The 17766-nt window shown below is 42.0% G+C and overlaps 1 protein-coding gene across 11 annotated transcripts in view; it reads right to left on the bottom strand.

Annotated features, from left to right (window-relative positions):
• MYO9A (myosin IXA) overlaps positions 1-17766 on the bottom strand; it is a 185203-nt gene that overhangs the window by 82293 nt on the left and 85144 nt on the right. For all 11 annotated transcript variants that reach the window (XM_061557963.1, XM_061557970.1, XM_061557972.1 and 8 more), the window contains 2 exons: positions 17177-17266; positions 5725-5841 (listed from right to left, as the gene is read on the bottom strand). In XM_061557963.1, coding sequence (XP_061413947.1) covers positions 5725-5841; positions 17177-17266 — 207 coding nt within the window. The remainder of the gene's footprint in view (positions 1-5724; positions 5842-17176; positions 17267-17766) is intronic.

Below are 17766 nucleotides of genomic sequence, written 5' to 3'. Positions count from 1 at the left end.
CTGCAGGAAAGCCACCCACACGGATGCCTATCTAAAACCTGACTCCCACCACCATCCAGCCCAGAAGAATTCCTCATCAACACCCTACACCATAGGGCCCCGTTGCATCTACGACCAGCACCACCTAGCCAGTGAACTGGAGCACGTACACCAAGCCCTCAAGATGAATGGATATTCGGACCAGACAATCCGCAAAGCTGTCACCCCAACCGTGGGAAAAAAACATCTGAGGACCCAATCAAAACCATCACCTTGCCATACATAGCAGGGGTCATCAAAACATATTTCAAAAATAATTAACAAACACAAGATCCAGGTTCGATTCAACACAATACATAAAATTAGTGATCTGATCCCATCTGTGAAGGATGTTATCCCTGACATGCAATACCCCGGTGTCTATAAACTAAGCTGTGTCTGCGGCAGTAGTTATATTGATATTGAGGAAACTAAACGACATGTCTTGAACCGTGTTCGTGAACGTAAGGCGGATCTGAAACACGGCAGGACCAATACCTCGGCTGTGGCTGATCATTGTTTTAACGCTGTGGGCTCACACGATATTGACTTTTTCCAAGACAAAGGGACTCTGCAAACCCACTGGCTATCATAAAAGATTTGTTCATGAAGCCATCCATATATATAAACATAGACAACTTCAACCGAGAAGATGGGTACAAATTGAGCAATCATTGGAAGGACGTGATTAACCAGGTAAAGTCTGAACTTGCTATGAAGTTTCCATCCTTTCTACCGATGTTAACTGACTCTCTGAGTTGCATTACTAGGTTAGATGTCTTTGTATTGACAGGCTGGGTGTCCACTGCCCCAGCCTCTGTGGTTGGACCATCTTTAGCTCCACCCACCTACCTTGATGCACCCATCGCAGGCCGAGAAAGACCTTGTCTCAGCAGCTTTCTCTCTCTCTCTCTCTCACCTGAAGACGATTGCTTGTGTTGCGATCGAAACGTCGTGATCTATTATTTTTTATTTACGTGATTTAACCGAAAGACCCAGGAGTATACACATCTCTCAGTGTTTGTTGGGTCATTTTGTCGTAAAACAAAAACAGATTCTTCTTAGGACGTTGAAAAAAGTCACAATTAAAATGTACCTATCATATAATTAATAATTCCTCATTAGCATACGCATGAGTTTATCTATGATAAGTTAAGAGAAAACAGAACTCACTTGAGCAAAAGGAGAAAAGAATTGAAATAATGTAAACTTAATATTCTATAGGTCTTTTGGTAAAGCCACGTAGATAGAAAAATAACTAAAAATATCATGACGTTTCGATCGCAACACAAGCAATCGTCTTCAGGTGAGAGAGAGAGAGAAAGCTTTGAGACAAGGTCTTATATAGGCCTGAGATGGGTGCATTAAGTTCGGTGGGTGGAGCTAGAGATGGTGAGAGATTAGCATGTCAATGGCTGGGGCAGTGGCCTTTATATTGTGAGAGACAAACTTAATAATTTACAGTCCTTTGCCAATTCACAACACAAAGGTATTTCTGTGCCATGTCAGTTATGGGAGTTGTTTTGGCTATACTTCATCCCATTGGTCAGGCCAGGTTGGCAAAGGGCGGACAAGGACTGATTTAGATATCGCCACTGATATCTGCTGTGGCCGGGTCACCGGGTTATGTTGCAATGTGCTAATCACTGCGCCACTGCTCACCACTGCTCCCAAATAACTATAACATTCCTCCGTTATCTTAATGGAGCTTGCTTGTTTACTCATTAACTAGGATGGCTAACAAGGCGTATAATCAGCTCTCAGCTATGGATCAAAATGTTAATCAACTGCATTAACATCCGAGTCCGAATCCATGTGTATCTATGTATGATAGTATGTATACATGTATGTATGTATACACTTAGGTATGCACTTAGGTGTACAGCTTAACAGTCTTGGAAATGTCATCCGGATGTATTCAGGTTATGAATGTTTGAAGAGAACATTGGTCAGTTTTATTAGCCACCTCAACCCCCGTCTACCGAGCAACGAGTAGAAGCAGCAAATTGCTTGTGGTAGGTGAGAAGAAGTGTCGATACATCCACCTCGGCCATCCCAATTGATTAGGGTGCAATATGAGGTTAAGAGCCTCCTGAAAGTGAGAGACTCTGCACTTGCAATGGTGTGAAGACCATCTCTCAAAGCCAATTGGTTTTCCACTCATCTTTTATTTACAGCTCTGAGTCATTGGTGGAAATTCCACATTGCTAAGGTGGGGAAAGAATTTCCATAGGATAACCACTGTTCACCTTTCCCACAATATTATTGACCCCAGAGTGATTAAGGAGTAAGTTGACCCCAGAGTGGAATTTAACTCTCGCAAAGCTTTTGTAAATTCAACTACAAACTGTGCCCTCTACCGCTTTGCCACCGATATATCCGGCTGAATACTACCGGTGTCCCTTGCTTTATGTGGTAGTTGCGTTCGAAAAAAGAGGGCGCACAAAGCAAAACCACACAAGACAACTGTCTGCCGAGTAGCGCAGACAGTACACGCACACACAATGTTGTCCCACGTCCGACCGCATAGCCGCATGAGTGAATTCAAACGAATTTTGAGAAAAAAAGATAGCCGCATATATGCGACATCGCACAAACCAAACCCACGCAGAACGAGGGAAACCTGTAGTCGCAGTTATTTTTATTTCTTATTAAATATATGTACCTGTGGGGGCTTTGAATGTTACCCTATTTCAACATGAACAAGCGAACTGACTAGAGGAAGACTAAACACACAACGTTCCTGCAAACCGCACGAGCAGCCTGTACAATTGTATTTGACGGTGCTGTAGTGCCTTGGCGACAAAAATGTCTGAAGTCGTGAAATTGAAATGCTGACAAACGTGGCGGCGAGTTACTTAACTGGAATGCACTTGAGATATATATTTATTCAAAAGTGTGTTTTATGAAAAAAAACATGTTAAAGCCCAAAATGTATAAACATTAATCATATCCCAGTGCCAATGACTTTTTTTAAGGATGGCTAGCTATTTATTTGGCAGCCAAATCACACTCAATTGCATTCCAGCATTCATTGTGGTATGTGTAACAGTCTGCTTGTTGTCTCGAAATAAAAACAAGCGCAAATAAATGTGCCTGAATGTTCAACAACTGAACAACTGCCAGGAATTCCAGTGAGGCCCAGCATAGAGCAACAAGAACAATAGGTAAGTTTGAAGTCAAAAGATGGGCTTGTCTAGGAAGCACGTGCATTGTTTACATTATTTGTAATCAAAACTCAGGGATAACTAAATGCGCTATTAAAGCAAAATCGACAAAGAAAACTTGGAAACATTTAGGGAGGAACGATTCATGCCTCCAATCTCTACAATGCCATGAATTGTCACAATTCGTGTAACAATGAGGACTTAACAATCCTCATTGTAACATCGTGTTGAATGTTAGCTCCTCCAGTGGCTCTAGCGGTGACATGAACCCATTAATAAAACCCACACAAATAAAAAAAAGTACTCTCAAAGGATTGTACGCATGTATTGTGAGCTTACGAATCAATATCAACCATTAATTATAAGCATAATTTCAACAATAAACATCAATAATTAGTTCAGTATTTTTGTTATGACAAATATAGACAACTCTAAAACTCTTTGGTTCTTTCGGTAAAGTGACGTAGAAAATCATATCAAATAATAATAGAATACGACAAAGGCAGACACACATGCGTCTCGCTCGGTGTGTCTCTGCATGCGTGTCAGCCTGTATTGTTTCCGTGTCTGTGTTTTATCATTCGTTCTTACCTAATGATGGCTGCTTGTGTTGCAACAGTAACATAGTATTCTATTGCTATAATAATAGGGTTTTCCCCTTTTTTCTGGCAACAAAACTGAAACCTTTTTACAAGGATTCATGTCTGTATTAACCATAATACTTGCAGTCAAAATGAAAACAAAAAACACACTGATAATATATTGATTTAAAGCTCTCGTGACTGCAGGATTCATATTCTTAGTTCTTTCGGTAAAGTCACGTAGAAGGGAAATAATAAAAATATTAAACAATAATTTTATTGTTTAATAAAACAATAATTTTATTTTATTATTTCCCTTCTATGTGACTTGACCGAAAGAACCAAGAAAAATGCATATATTATCAGTGGTTTTTTTTTATTTTGACTGCAAGTATTGTGGTTAATGCAAACATGAATCCTTGTAAAAAGGTTTCAGTTTTGTTGCCAGAAAAAAGGAGAAAACCCCTATTATTATATTTTGGTACTGGAAAAGGAGGTCTAATGATATTATATTATTATTTGATTGTATTTTCTACGTGACTTTACTGAAAGAACCAAAGAGTAATTCCCTGCAGTCGCGAAAGCTTCGAATCTAGTTTGAACTCTAAAACTATTTAACCGAAGATAAAATTTGTTTGCTGATGCTGCTGAAAAGGTGCAAAAGATACCTTCATGTCAACAGCACCACGTGTTACATGTGTGTGATGCGTCCCAACACACGTGTCACCCCTTGTTGGCCACAACTCAACAAGTTTTGAGACCACCACAGAAGCTAAGGGTCATTCGGAGAAGTGGAATAATTTTCTTAGAATAATAATAAACTATACACATTTTTTTACAATGAATCAACACTTAAAATTGTAAACAGTCAACTAACACCGTTTTTAAATACATATTAGATTTATTTCAAATGTAGCTGACTTTCCCCACAAGTTTTTTCTTTGACTGCATGGGCTGTTTGTATTTTATAAAGCGGCGTTTGTTAAAAAAAATGCCAAATATTATTACATAGCTAGATGCAGGCACCCGGGCAGACAGATACAAGTTTTCCGTGTTTTAGCGAAAGATGGTCTCACAAGGCATTGTGGAGGAAAAATGATGCTCAACAAGTCTCAGCATATTGAACATACTGTATTAAATAAAAATACGACAGTGGTTATTATAAGCTACGCGTGATGAAACAACAAGTGACGATACTACTCGTCAGCATTTCAAAAGTCAACACATTTCCTTCTCGATTGAACAATGGAGCGATGCTCATTGTCCCATCGGTAGCTCTCAGCAAGCAGTGAAAATTCCACATTCCTATGGTAAAAGTCAATCTCACCACAAGACGACCACTGCCACCCCCTGACTGGGAAATTAACACTCAACCTTGTAATCGTGAGGTGTGCACCCTACCCACAGGGCAAACCCTACAGAAGGGTTGCTCTGTGGGTAGCACACAACTCTGTTACATACAGTTGGATGCTGCTGTAACGTTCAACAGTTTAGCCTAGGGACATACATTTCATTCTGGCTTGCACACCTTTCAACACACAGGAAATTGTCCTTGGCTAGGACGGTACATGAGCCCTGGCACGTTAATGAACTGCCACAATTCTGTGAATCTATTATTTCTTCATCACTTCGTGTTTTAACACTCAGATGAACAGCAGTGCTCAATGTGAAAAGAAAAAAAACATCTCTAGCATTGTGGCAGTACCACTGACTTGACCACATGAGACTCCTCTAAATACCTGGGAGTCACCAACCCAGAAAAAAACTCCACAACACAGCCACAGGGGTCGTGTGAACCCATTAAATAAACACAGTACACACACACCCGAAATTAAAAACATTGATCCTCGCACACGTGATTCAAATGCATAATTATGCATTGCCGACCTCTAATACTTTCCCTGTTGCGCGACATGGGGATTCGTTGTGCAATCCGCGCCGCGGAGAACTTTGCATACCTTGACGTGGTCACTGCGCTCCATTTTGTAGAGCAGGGCATGGTTAATGCGGAGGACGATCCAGTCAAAAAGCGCACTGTACAGCGACTTGGCCATCGAGTCCCGAGCCGTCACCGCCTGCGTGACGAGACCGCGCGCGTGGGTTAGGGACACGAGCAGCACAACGCAAAGCAGGCCGCAAGTCGGCGGCACTGCAACAGGGTCCCCGGCCGATCACTTGCAAGGGGGATCAACAAAAATAATACCAATTTCTGAAAAGTGATGCCGGTTATTTTACAATGCTGTCCTGTTGTCCTTCCCTCGAGCACGGTTGGCGACGTACGATGCAAGAGAAGTTCAACATATGTACAATGCTACAGACGGTACAAGAAGGTGGAGGGTCATTTAAGTCTGGTGGATGACTGTCTTCGCATTTTCCCATTAGATCCGCGAAGACGATTACTCCGCCAGGCTCCATGGCTCTCCGCCAACTCCTGAATCATGTTCCACATGTACCCACGTAGATATATATACAGCACAGTATATGAAAACACACACACACACGAGAGCGTGTCAAAATGTTTTGTGGAAACAAAATATAGTTCAGTAACGTTGAGCTTATTTTTTAAGCTCCAACTTAATTTTCTAATTACACTGAGCATCAGGATATTATAGTGGCCTGTCTGCTTGTCACTGGGACATATTTCAATAATGTATATTCTTTGGTTCCCGCCACCTCTGGGAAATGACAAGAATGTGCCAACGTGCCATCAGCAATAAAGTGGATAACAAAGACATAATTCACAAGAGTATGGCAATGAATGATGGCAATAGCCCAAGTGCTGAATTGGAAAATTATCTGCAATGAGAGAGCTTAAAGTGAGTGATTGTTCCTATGTTATTATGGTTAGAGGTCTCCCTTGCTAAGACATTCATCTCAATGGTCTCTCGCATTAAGGCAATGAAAGTCCAGTATTGTAAGCCAAAGAAGTGACCACAACAAAAATTCCCACCTGTGAATCTGCATATGAGTCGAGGTGTATTTTGTTCTGGAATATATTTTGACCACTCTTTTACTTATAGTTTTGAAATGTGAATTTAACACTTGTAAGTCATGTACTCAGAACATATTAGCGTCACCTATGTAAAAGTTGTAAGCACAGCCTTTCACCCCATTATTAACATTTTTTACAGAGTAAAGATGAACTGTTTTAGAAAGGACAGCACTGAAAATCCTCAAACTATGAGCTGCGTCGTTACAATGTTGGGCACGGAATGTCCAGTGCCACCGTTTGGTTCGTAGTTACGCACTTAAACTATTAACGATTTTATTTTTATTTTATAAGGAAAGGCACACCAAGCTAGATAGCTTTTTCAGAAATCGACCTGTCCACAAATGACAGCTCAACAAAGTGGATTATCACGTGTACATTTATAGCAGCCAAAGTCTCTAAACGCAATGTTTCTTAATGTGGAGGGGAAAACCAGAGGGCCCGGAGAAAAATCCACACGACCACGGGGAGAACATGCAAACTCCAAATATAAAGGCATCATGGTCAGGATTTAACCCACAACCTCCTGTATACCAAGCGATGTAGTTAACACATTCCTGCGGAGGGAGCTGGTGGGAACGTTGGGTTGCTCGGTCAATGGCCAGGGTCAACCACGGCGTGGTGTATTCCGCAAATATGGCCGACTGTGAGGGCGGGCACAAGCCGGCGTGAGTAGGTTAAACGTTGAGTTTTATAAGGGCACCACGTGGTGACCAGCCCCTCCCCACCCAGCCCCACCCCTCCCACCCCCCACCCAGCCCCACCCCTCCCACCCCCCAACCCAGCCCCTCCCCACCCCACCCAACCCCTCCCCACCCAGTCCCTCCCCACCCTCCCCACCTAGCCCCATCCTCCCCACCCAGCCCCTCCCTCTCCACCCAGCCCCTCCCAGCACGACGGACGGACACAATAATCCCATGTGGGCAGGTGTAACCAGTGGGTTCCTACCAGTAACATATTTCCACTGTGGCACCAACTGAACAACAATGACCAAATAACTCCGCATAGTTCTTGTGTCATGGGGGCTGTGTGTGATTGCCCATGTACCACAGTCATTTGGTGTGTGCACCTATTTTTCTCATCTCTTCTCAGATATACTGTACTGGACGAAGCATGTGAATTATAGATATATCATGTTGGTGGATGGCAGAATTATGAGCAGTCACTAGGATATCATTATCTTGTATTCAATAACTTGATTTATCGTGATTCAGAGTCGTGATTAATTTCAAGCGATTATTTATCTAACAATGTGGTGAAAGGAAGTTACTCAAGGCACGATGTAAACCCATTATATACAAAATAAAAATGCAAACATCTAATTCCTAAACACATTCAATTAACAGAAGAAATTCAATCACCCGCGATCCAATCATCTGTGAATCCCTGTAATTTGCAGATTGTATAATTATCGGTGTTTGCAACTGCTCCCATAATCTGTAGCACACTGCGGCCATTTGAAAATGCTTCGTGGACTGCAAACCACGATCCATAAAAGTGGGCAGGGCTAACACAGAGCTGCAGGAATGGAGGAGCTACAAAGAAATGTGGAGGAAATAAAAACAATTCTTGCAAATTAAATGTAGTTGTTTGGTGATATTTCATATAAAGTAATTTTTTTACTTGCCAAAAAAAATCCTTTAACATTGACTCATATGGCAAATTTGCACAAGTCTTAGGAAAAAGTGTAGCCTAATAATCTGCAAATTTATCGTGGATTAATTTGTGTTCATGACGTGCAGCGCCTCCCAGGTAATCTGCGTATTTTTCGTGGATTAATGAAATCGTGTGGATAGTTCCTCCCATAATTCGCTGCCCACCGCATCGGCATGCATTTATTTCGCGAAAAATTGATCTCGCCTTCGCGGTCTCCCATGGATAGCAGGATCTGCTATATGGTCCCTCACATCAATGCATATTATTACATTTCTATGGTTTGTATCGTAAGGCCTAGAAATTTTAGAAAGATCGGTGAATCAATGCATTGTTGCACTTGTACAGCAAACTATGCATTCTACAAGACTTTTCATTATGTTCTTTAATAACTCATGGTTACATGCTAAATATTTCCCATGATGCTGTAAGTAAAACGTACTTAAGAATTGAAACATTATAATGAAAGCCAACTGGCAGCCCATTAAAGAGTGAAATTCCATCAATAGGTAGAATTACATCTATTATCATTAAAGACATCAAAGTCAGTGGAAACATGCAAAATAAACATAAAGCTCAATTTCAGAAATTGCAAGAGATATCTGTAAACTTGCACTGAGATACACACAAAGCAACGCCGTCATTTATAACCTGGAACGTTTGCTACAACAATTCGTATTTTTTATGCAAATGTATGCTCGTCATTCCTCATCAATGTTTTAAACACAGAGCCTTTTTCCTTTTGACGCCTTTCTCAAGAGAGAAGACACTGGGGCCTGGGGACAGCTGGTCCTGTTCCCATAATTGCGGGGCCTCGCTCTCAGTTCTCAATGGCCACCGACACACAAAGAACGCACCACCACCTTTTGTCATCTCCTTCTTAGTACAGTAAGATGCGTGTGTGGCTGCTCTCTGTGTTCCCACTCATCGGCTCAAGGAATATTTCATTTTGTGCTCCACAAAAACAACAGGGCATTGTGTTCAAGGACCGGGAGTTTACAACTTACCATTTTATGTAATAATGTTATCTAATACTGTACACGCTGTATGGGAAAATTGGTGAGGGAGGGGAAAAAAAAGACATCGGACAAAAAAGGCTTGTATGAAAGTAGCTAATGAAAAGGGGCATTTAGGCATATGAAATGTAACCTGGTAAGTGATTTCATCGGCTCGAACAACACAGAGGCGGTGAAGAAATAAACAACACTTTTGACTCGTAAGTAACAAACAAAATCTGAGCATATAGAACAACACAAGCGGAGCTGAAAAGCAGAGCAGTGTGAACGGAGCTGAGTGTTGCCTGGCGGTGTCGAGCACGGACTGGCCGCACACAGCACTGGCCTCAAGAAGCACTGGCCTCACGTGGCACGAACCTGACTCACGTGGCACGAACCTGACTCACGCAGCACGGACCTGACTCACGCAGCACGGACCTGACTCACGCAGCACGGACCTGACTCACGCAGCACGGACCGGACTCGCATAACCAAACCAGCGAAACTAAATCCCTACACCGACAACAATCATAGCCGTAGCATTCACACACTGAAAAGGTCATTGTACAACAATTGTTGATGGTTAACTCAGCCTAACCAATTAATAAAACCCCAGGGGCTTTAAATACAAAACGTACATCAGTCAAATAAAATCAACATACAGTAAGTGGGAGCAAACAAAGACAGATAATGATTGATGGGTGGCAGGGCAGTGTGCCCGTACAGTATTATAGTGCCACACAGAAAGTCAATGGGTCCATTAACTCCCCCATTTGCACCTGCGCCACACAGCACTGCACCACAGGCTACTCAAAATGAAAGGTCATCTGTCACAATTACTCAGTGGCACAGCCTCGCCAAAGCAACTGTACCAGTGCGTGTCAATGGACAGAGCTGTTCTACCATGGCCACCATAACATTGTCATTCCTCCTCATGCCCGAGACAAAATAACTGTAAAGTCAAGTCTCTTCAGTGACCCATTGAAATGTTTCAGTTGAGGCTCAGTCCCGTGTTTTATTAAACGATGGGTCGACAAAGCCGAAAAGTCTGGGCTGAGAAAACCAGAAAGTCCAGCAGAAATGTCTGCCAGCACACTTCGCTGTTGTGACTGCCAAGAATTAAAAAAACACACAATGTGTAAAAGGTGTAAGCAGGTCAACACACTGGAGTTATGGTGCCGCCATAACACTCCAAGCGTGAATAAAAAGCACTCTCTATCCCACCGCAAGCCATTCATTAAAAATGCAATTGCATTCAACAGCCAAAACAGCCAAACAATGGTTCAGCTGTAATGGGAATTCTTCTACGCACGTTCTGTAAGGGATCCAGAATGCCGTGTTGTGTGATGCTTCCAACTGGTCACCCTCACAACCAGACTGCGCTCAACACAAGCGTATTGAGAGAAAGGTGGCTCAAAACCACGAACTTCAATGCAGCCATTTCTCATCCCTGTGGGAACTACTTCATGTTCCTGGCATTATATAAATGAGACACGGACCTTTAAAAAGATCATACTATAATTACCTGGTAATTGTACATCTGCTGGAAATACACTTTCCCACAGCTCAAAAGAAAACTTAGGCCCGAGTGTAGAGCTTGCAACAACAGCATAACAATTGCGCCTTTGTGGGTAGCGGCTGTACTTCTAAGCAGGCAATAGCCGCGCGCACTCTCAGCTCATGGGAAACATCACGACCTCCATCAGACGAGCTTCACCGTCTCGCTCATAATTAAACCCCAGTTGTAAAAAAAAACACAACAACACTGTGCATGCCCAATTCCAGAAAATGCATGCAATTCAAAAGGACCCCTGCCACCCCCTTAAAGAAGTGACATGGGCATTTTAAGGATATTTTTCAGTCAACGATGTTATCGGCCATGTGTTAGACCAGAATTTGTATGCTCTTTGTTATGCTGGTTGCTGTCGGAATGTTACATTTTAAGTTTTTACCTATTTCTGGAATGTACACGGGCCTAATATGCACGCTGCCATGGCAACATACCACAGCCTCATCCAAATTGTGATGTGTAATCCCCCTCAAAGATGTGGTGTTGTCCAATTTTTAGAAATGAGCAGTACACAATCAATCGGATTCGTCTGTGGCATTTCTCATTTATATATTTGGTATTAAACTTGAAAGTACCGTGTCCAGTAGCGCCAATGTCGGGTTCTTTGGTATGAATATCAACAAATAAAATGTATCACTCCTCGGTGTTTACAATTCATATTATGGACTGTATGACAGTCTGCTAAAATATTTCGAATTATTATTTGCTATTTCACAAAAACAAATTTGCGAGTCCCTGTTCTTTAAAATGTGGCCAATTCACTTAACACCTTGTGCAATTTTATCTGCTAACTGATGATTGCTAGCAACCTTGAAAATGAACAAAGACAACTTTCAACAGGCATGATAGAAAAAAACAGGGGTGTGGATTCCAGGGAAGATTCCAAGCTTTGTTAAACAGGGATTACACAAGCAAGCAAATGGATAAACACTGACAATCCCTGGTCTTACATGTGCGTCATTAATAATATAACACTAGGTTACACCAGCCCAAGACCCATTCCAGCTCCAGTTGAAATGGAACAGAGGTGCGGAAAACCTGACAAGGCAACTTCACGATGAACTTAAATAAAGATTGGCTATCTCGCGCACAGACCAAAGACTGCCAACTATTTTTTATTTAAATAGATATCCCTTAATAATTGCCAAAAATGGTATCACTCAATCAAGTACCATTCAATATTTGTAAGCTAATCTGCTTTTTAAGAGAGATCTTCATGTCAATTCAAATAATGTACGTTTCACAATGTCTACCCCAGTGTTATGCGCATTGCTAAAACGTTGTAACAGCAGGAGCAATCGTAATTTTATTTTACATTTTATACACCGTCAAAGGTGCTTTGCTTTTCATTCGCCTATACTACACAACTCTATTGAATGGTGAGGGAAATCAAAATAAGTACTGCTTAACGACCTTGTCAATACTATGGGGACCTCATTTGCCAGTAAAAATATGATAATTGGTTCTTTACCCTTCTATCTGGCAAAAAAAAGGTGTCAGTTTTGTTGCCAGATAGAAGGGTAAAGAACCAATTATCAGACCTTGTCAATCTTTCCATGCCGTGTTAAGTAACTTTATAATTAACATTCGAACGCTCTTGGAAAAGACAGCACTCGTATAGGTGGGGCGTTTATCCCTTCCAAAGCCCATCACTAAACACGATGAGCCCTGCCCTCAGGCGGTCAACTGATTTTTAGGAGGTGACGGTTTTGAAGAAAGGGGAGTTTTCCTTATCATGGGAGCAAGAATGTTTTGAGAAGCGAGTAGGGGTTTTGTAGAGAAAGCAAACAAAACAAGAAGGTATTGTAGCTGGAAATTAGTATTGGTGATAGAGAAAAATCAGATGTAGGAAAAGTACAAAGAAGAGTCTAAGTGGAAGATGAGCATGGGAAGGAAGTCAGGAGGGTTAATGGCGAGTGGGAGACAATTGCACATAGCAAGGGCAGCTGAGGAGTAACCTCCCCCATTGAGCAGAACAATTACATAAATATTATTCTGTTCTGTGTCTCCACGTAAAAATAAAATAACATTTAGCCTCTTGGCTTTTCAGACGTATGTTAACCAGCAGCATTTGTTTAAAGACATGTACATTCTGGACCCGTTTAACCTTTCTGGGAGTCATCAGCAGTCAACGTGTGCTAAACAAACACTGCTGGTATTCCATGGCATTATTAAGTGCCCTCTCCACACCATGGGCTGTCAGGAAAAAAACACAACAATATCGTTTCGAAACAGGCTGGATGTGGATGTCAACAGAGGGCCTTGGTTACTGGTACAGAGACGTATGGAGGGGGTGTATGGTGAAATTATATAGAAAATGTAGGTGGGGTCAAAACTGCGGAGGATCTTGCAAAGGGTGATATTGTGATCGATCACATCACTTATTGTTAAGTCAACGAAGGGAAGGGGCGTGATGACTGTGGTCTCCTTTATGAGTGTGGGTGAGAAATCTGGCAGCAGCATTCTTGATAATTTGTGGTCTTGGAAGCAAGAGAGGTAACAATGCCAAGGAAAATAAAGTTGACAAATATATGGACAGTGGTTTCAGAACAAAGATGGTCACCGCATCACACTGTTTCAGATCTGCTTCTATGGCCGTCTGGAACGCTCTTCTTTCCGATATTAGAAAGCCACAGGAGCTATGCACTTTTAAATTTAGATTAAAAACGAATTTCTTCAAAACTGCCTTTTGCGTTTAGTTTGTTGTCCTTCCCTCTACATGTCCGATTAGCACGGTTGGCTACGTACGGGGCAAAATAAGTTCAACATAAATGTGCACACTACATGCAGATGCGAAAGTGACAAAAATACGTTTTTTGAGAGATGGAGAGAGTTGGATCAAGAATTACTCCAAGTCTGAAAATACTCTTTGCAAGTTCGATGTCTTATTTTCAGAAACGTATGATAGCATTACGGGACCTCGTTTGCCAGAACCAAAATATGAGAATAGGTTTTTCCCCTTTTATCTGGCAAACAAAACAGGTGTTAAGATGTTAAAACACCAAACTTAAACCTTTTACAAGGAATCATGTCTGCATTAACCACAATACTTGTGGTCAGAATGCAAACAAAAAACATACTCTGATAATAAATGCATTGTCTTTGAAACTGATTGGTCCACACCAGAGACAGCTTTCTTTTGAGCCTCGTCTCAAACGGTGTTTTTTGTTTTGCATTCTAACCACAAATATTGTGGTTAATGCAGACATGATTCCTTGTAAAAGGTTTCAGTTTGGTGTTTTAACATCTTAACACAAGTTTTGTTGCCAGAAAAAAAGGGAAAAACCTATTCTCAGTATGATAGCACTTTCCACTTTACTGATTGTTTCCCAATGAAGACCTGTCTTGGATTTACCTAATCGTAGAAAGTTGGCTTAAATCCAACGTGGGTTTGTACCAATGGCAGGTTGAGTACAGGCGGTAGGGGTGAAGTTAATGGAGTTAATGGGGTGAAGTTAATGGAGTTAATGGGGATGTACAGCTGAGTGTCCTTGGCACAGGACTGGGGGGTATAACATACGAGAAGGCGATGAGTTTCACAAAATAGAATGATAGAGATTGACAGTAAAGAGCCATAGGAAGATCATTGTGGAACACCACAGCTAAAGGGTTTTCTTGACAATAACTCATATGGAGACATGTAAGGAATGGGTGCGGAGCAGTAGAGAAATTAGTATGTCACACACCTACACGCAGTGTGAAAGCCGTTGAAATAGGGCAGTAGTTGTATTCTTGGCTCTTTCAGTAAAGTCACGTAAAAAATAACATTTACAAAAAAAAATAGTAAATTGAAAATAATAAAAGCAAAAAAGCACAATAAAAATAAAAATATAGAAATAGTAAAATGACAATTTTATTTTTACTTTTCTATTTATAATTTTTTTTCACTTCATTTTTTTTATTTTTTGTTTTCTATTTACGCGACTTTACCGAAAGAACCAAGAGTATGAACTCATGCAGTCACGAAAGTTTTAAGTCAAAATTTAGGACAGTAGTTGGCTGTGTAAAGAGTGGCAGCAAGGTGTAGAAAAACAAAGGAGAGGAAGAGGAGGGTGATAGCATCCAGAAGAAGGGCAGTCAGTGGAATGGTTCAATCAGTATTCAGGACTGTACTTGGTCATGCAGAAAATTGTAGCTGATGAGGTGACGTGGACATAAGCAATGAACTGTGTTGGAGACGGAAAAGGTCAAGAGCATAACATTGAGAGTGAGTTGGATATTGAATGAAGATTGGTCAGTGGTTTCAAGAATTGACTGGGAAGTAAACGAAGTGGAGTGGGATAGATCATCAACGTGGAGAAATAAGTCGCTAATAATGATCGGTGTACAACAGCAGAGACCAAGAATGGGTGTAGGTTTGGCAAGGTAGTCAACTAAAGGAAGGCCAATTAAAAAAACTGTTCAAGGAAACAGCCTTCAATTTTTTTTTATTGCTTGGGCCATGGCGTCATGAGATAAATATCCCAGAAATCAAAACAGAGGAGCAGCGTTGTGTTGTGTGGGATGGGAATGTGTGTCTAAGGGCAATGGGTGAGGCCTGCGGAGTGAAACGTGATGAAGGACACCAGGGACCGGGCTATACTAAGCACCAACTGGCAGTTCGAGAAGGCACCGAGGTTTGGGCAGTGAGGTCACAGGAATATATAGAGTTTAACAATGATTGTAGATGTAATGAGCATGTGCTAAGTGCACCTCCGATAAGCTATGCACGGTACGAAAACACTTCAACGTACAGGTGCATACATATGCGAGTGCAATTACCAACTCTCACAGAATGACAGAAATATACTAATCGAGTGGATATCAAAAAACAGGGCTAATATTGAGCATGGGGTGGTGTGAAAGAGATATGGGCATGAATGGGTCACTGACGGGCCATGCAAGCTAGTGCATGTGGCTACAGGTGTAGCTAGGATACATGGTAGATGAGGCAAAGTGAGAAGTAGATGAGGAAACGATGGGCAGTGTGTGGGGCTAAGATGGGCAGTGTGTGGGGCTAGGATGGGAAGTGTGCGGGCATAGGATGGGCAGTGTGTGGGCGTAGGATGGGCAGTGTGTGGGGCTAGGATGGGAAGTGTGCGGGTTAAGGATCGGCAGTGTGTGGGGGTAGGATGGACAGTGTGTGGGCGTAGGATGGGAAGTGTGCGGGCGTAGGATGGGCAGTGCGACCCATCGTTTATACAGTCACGTGCAAGATGTGGTTTGCCAATTCTGAGCACTAAGCGCTGCTACTGCTGACGTTTTAGTTTCAAAATTACAAGCTTTTAAGCCAGTCGTGGAAATTACACAGTCCGATGACCAAAATCAGTCCATCCATGCAACGTGAACTTAATTGTCTACCTATTCTCACGGAGACAAGTTGCTTGGTCATCGTTATCAATCTCATGGCAGCCGAGTCTCGCTTTCAGTCTCGCGTGAGAATGATGTGAGAACCAGGTCCATACCCTCGGTACGTAGCCACGCAGAACAAGATTTCCTACTCAAATATGTACACGTATTTGCATTTAAGCAGACTTTAAAGAGATGTGCCCCGAACAAAACAGCGGTGGTGAACATTCGTGAATTTAAAACGCTGACCTTGACAAGGGGCTATTCATTTCAATTCGGGTTTCTGCAAAGCGACACTCTCTCCCCTTCCTCCGCAAACACTATTTCAAGAGTTTCAATATTCTCTGCCTATGGGACCAATACCACTAAAGATACATACTGAAAACATATGCAAAGCGCATAGTGAGGCCTTTGCTTTTATCCATGTTCAGCCAAAATAAACCTGATAAGTCATAATTTACATATTTTCGCACAAGTCTTTCCAAGAAAAATCACAAGTTTAAATGGACCACCACCATTGGTCATAACTCATTCAGCGTTCCTCTGCCACAGATTGAACACAGATAAGGTCTAAACATCATCAAACATTGCCGGAGAAACACATATTAATTCCCAGCCATATGCTACAAAGCTCCCAGCTAAAATCTCCCCACCATCTCCGAGTCTGCTCTCTACCCCCGTATCATTCTCCGTCTGCTTTTCCTGGCTACACCGCAAGCCGAACGTAACAAGGGCTATTTTGAAAATGCTTCCCGTGGGAGCAGTAAAGCAATCAGGAAGTTATGGGCTTGGCAAAATCCCTTGGTGTGCCACTGGCAAATGACCTGCGAAAGTCTGAGGCACTATCTCAAGAACTGCAAAGAGAAACCGCCCACCTCAGTCAGTTTGTACGGCAGGATGAGCTTCTCGCCCGCAGTCATCGTCTTCCTGGTCGTCAGTGCCTCGGTCAGCATCTCTTCCTTGACCTGCAACCAAAGGCAAACAAAGTTATACATGGTCCACAAGGTCCATTAATGTATTAAGTGACTATTTTAATAAAGGATTACTGCAAATGGGAAAAAAAACTGACATTTGTTGTTGCTCAACGATGATTTCCATATGACATGGTGACACGTGCTCATGTCTGGCAATAGATTGCAAAGGCCAACGGTGATAATGGCACCGGATATTCCACACGAGGCAAATGGCGGCATGATGTGGCCCTCGCCATATGCAGGTGCGACGCTTCACGTGCGTCAAACATTAAATGCATAAACAACAATCACGTGGGAAGAAGGGCTTATCGCCCGAAACGTCACCTCTTATATATGTTTTCCTTTTAAGGCAATGTTATTGACAAATGTGCTGAGTGTATTCATAAACAGGATGTTTGTATGTATAGTGCATTCAAAACCAGTTAACAGACACTGCTTTGAGACATCCTATACCAAACAGTAAGCATTTCCTCCCTTACGCATGTACGTTG

The sequence above is a fragment of the Lethenteron reissneri genome, chromosome 24, assembly GCF_015708825.2.
Source record: "Lethenteron reissneri isolate LAM-NWPU_2019-01 chromosome 24, ASM1570882v1, whole genome shotgun sequence".
Classification (NCBI taxonomy): domain Eukaryota; kingdom Metazoa; phylum Chordata; class Hyperoartia; order Petromyzontiformes; family Petromyzontidae; genus Lethenteron; species Lethenteron reissneri.
The sequence above is the reverse complement of the archived record's forward strand: the minus strand, read 5'-3'. Positions and strand labels throughout refer to the sequence as shown.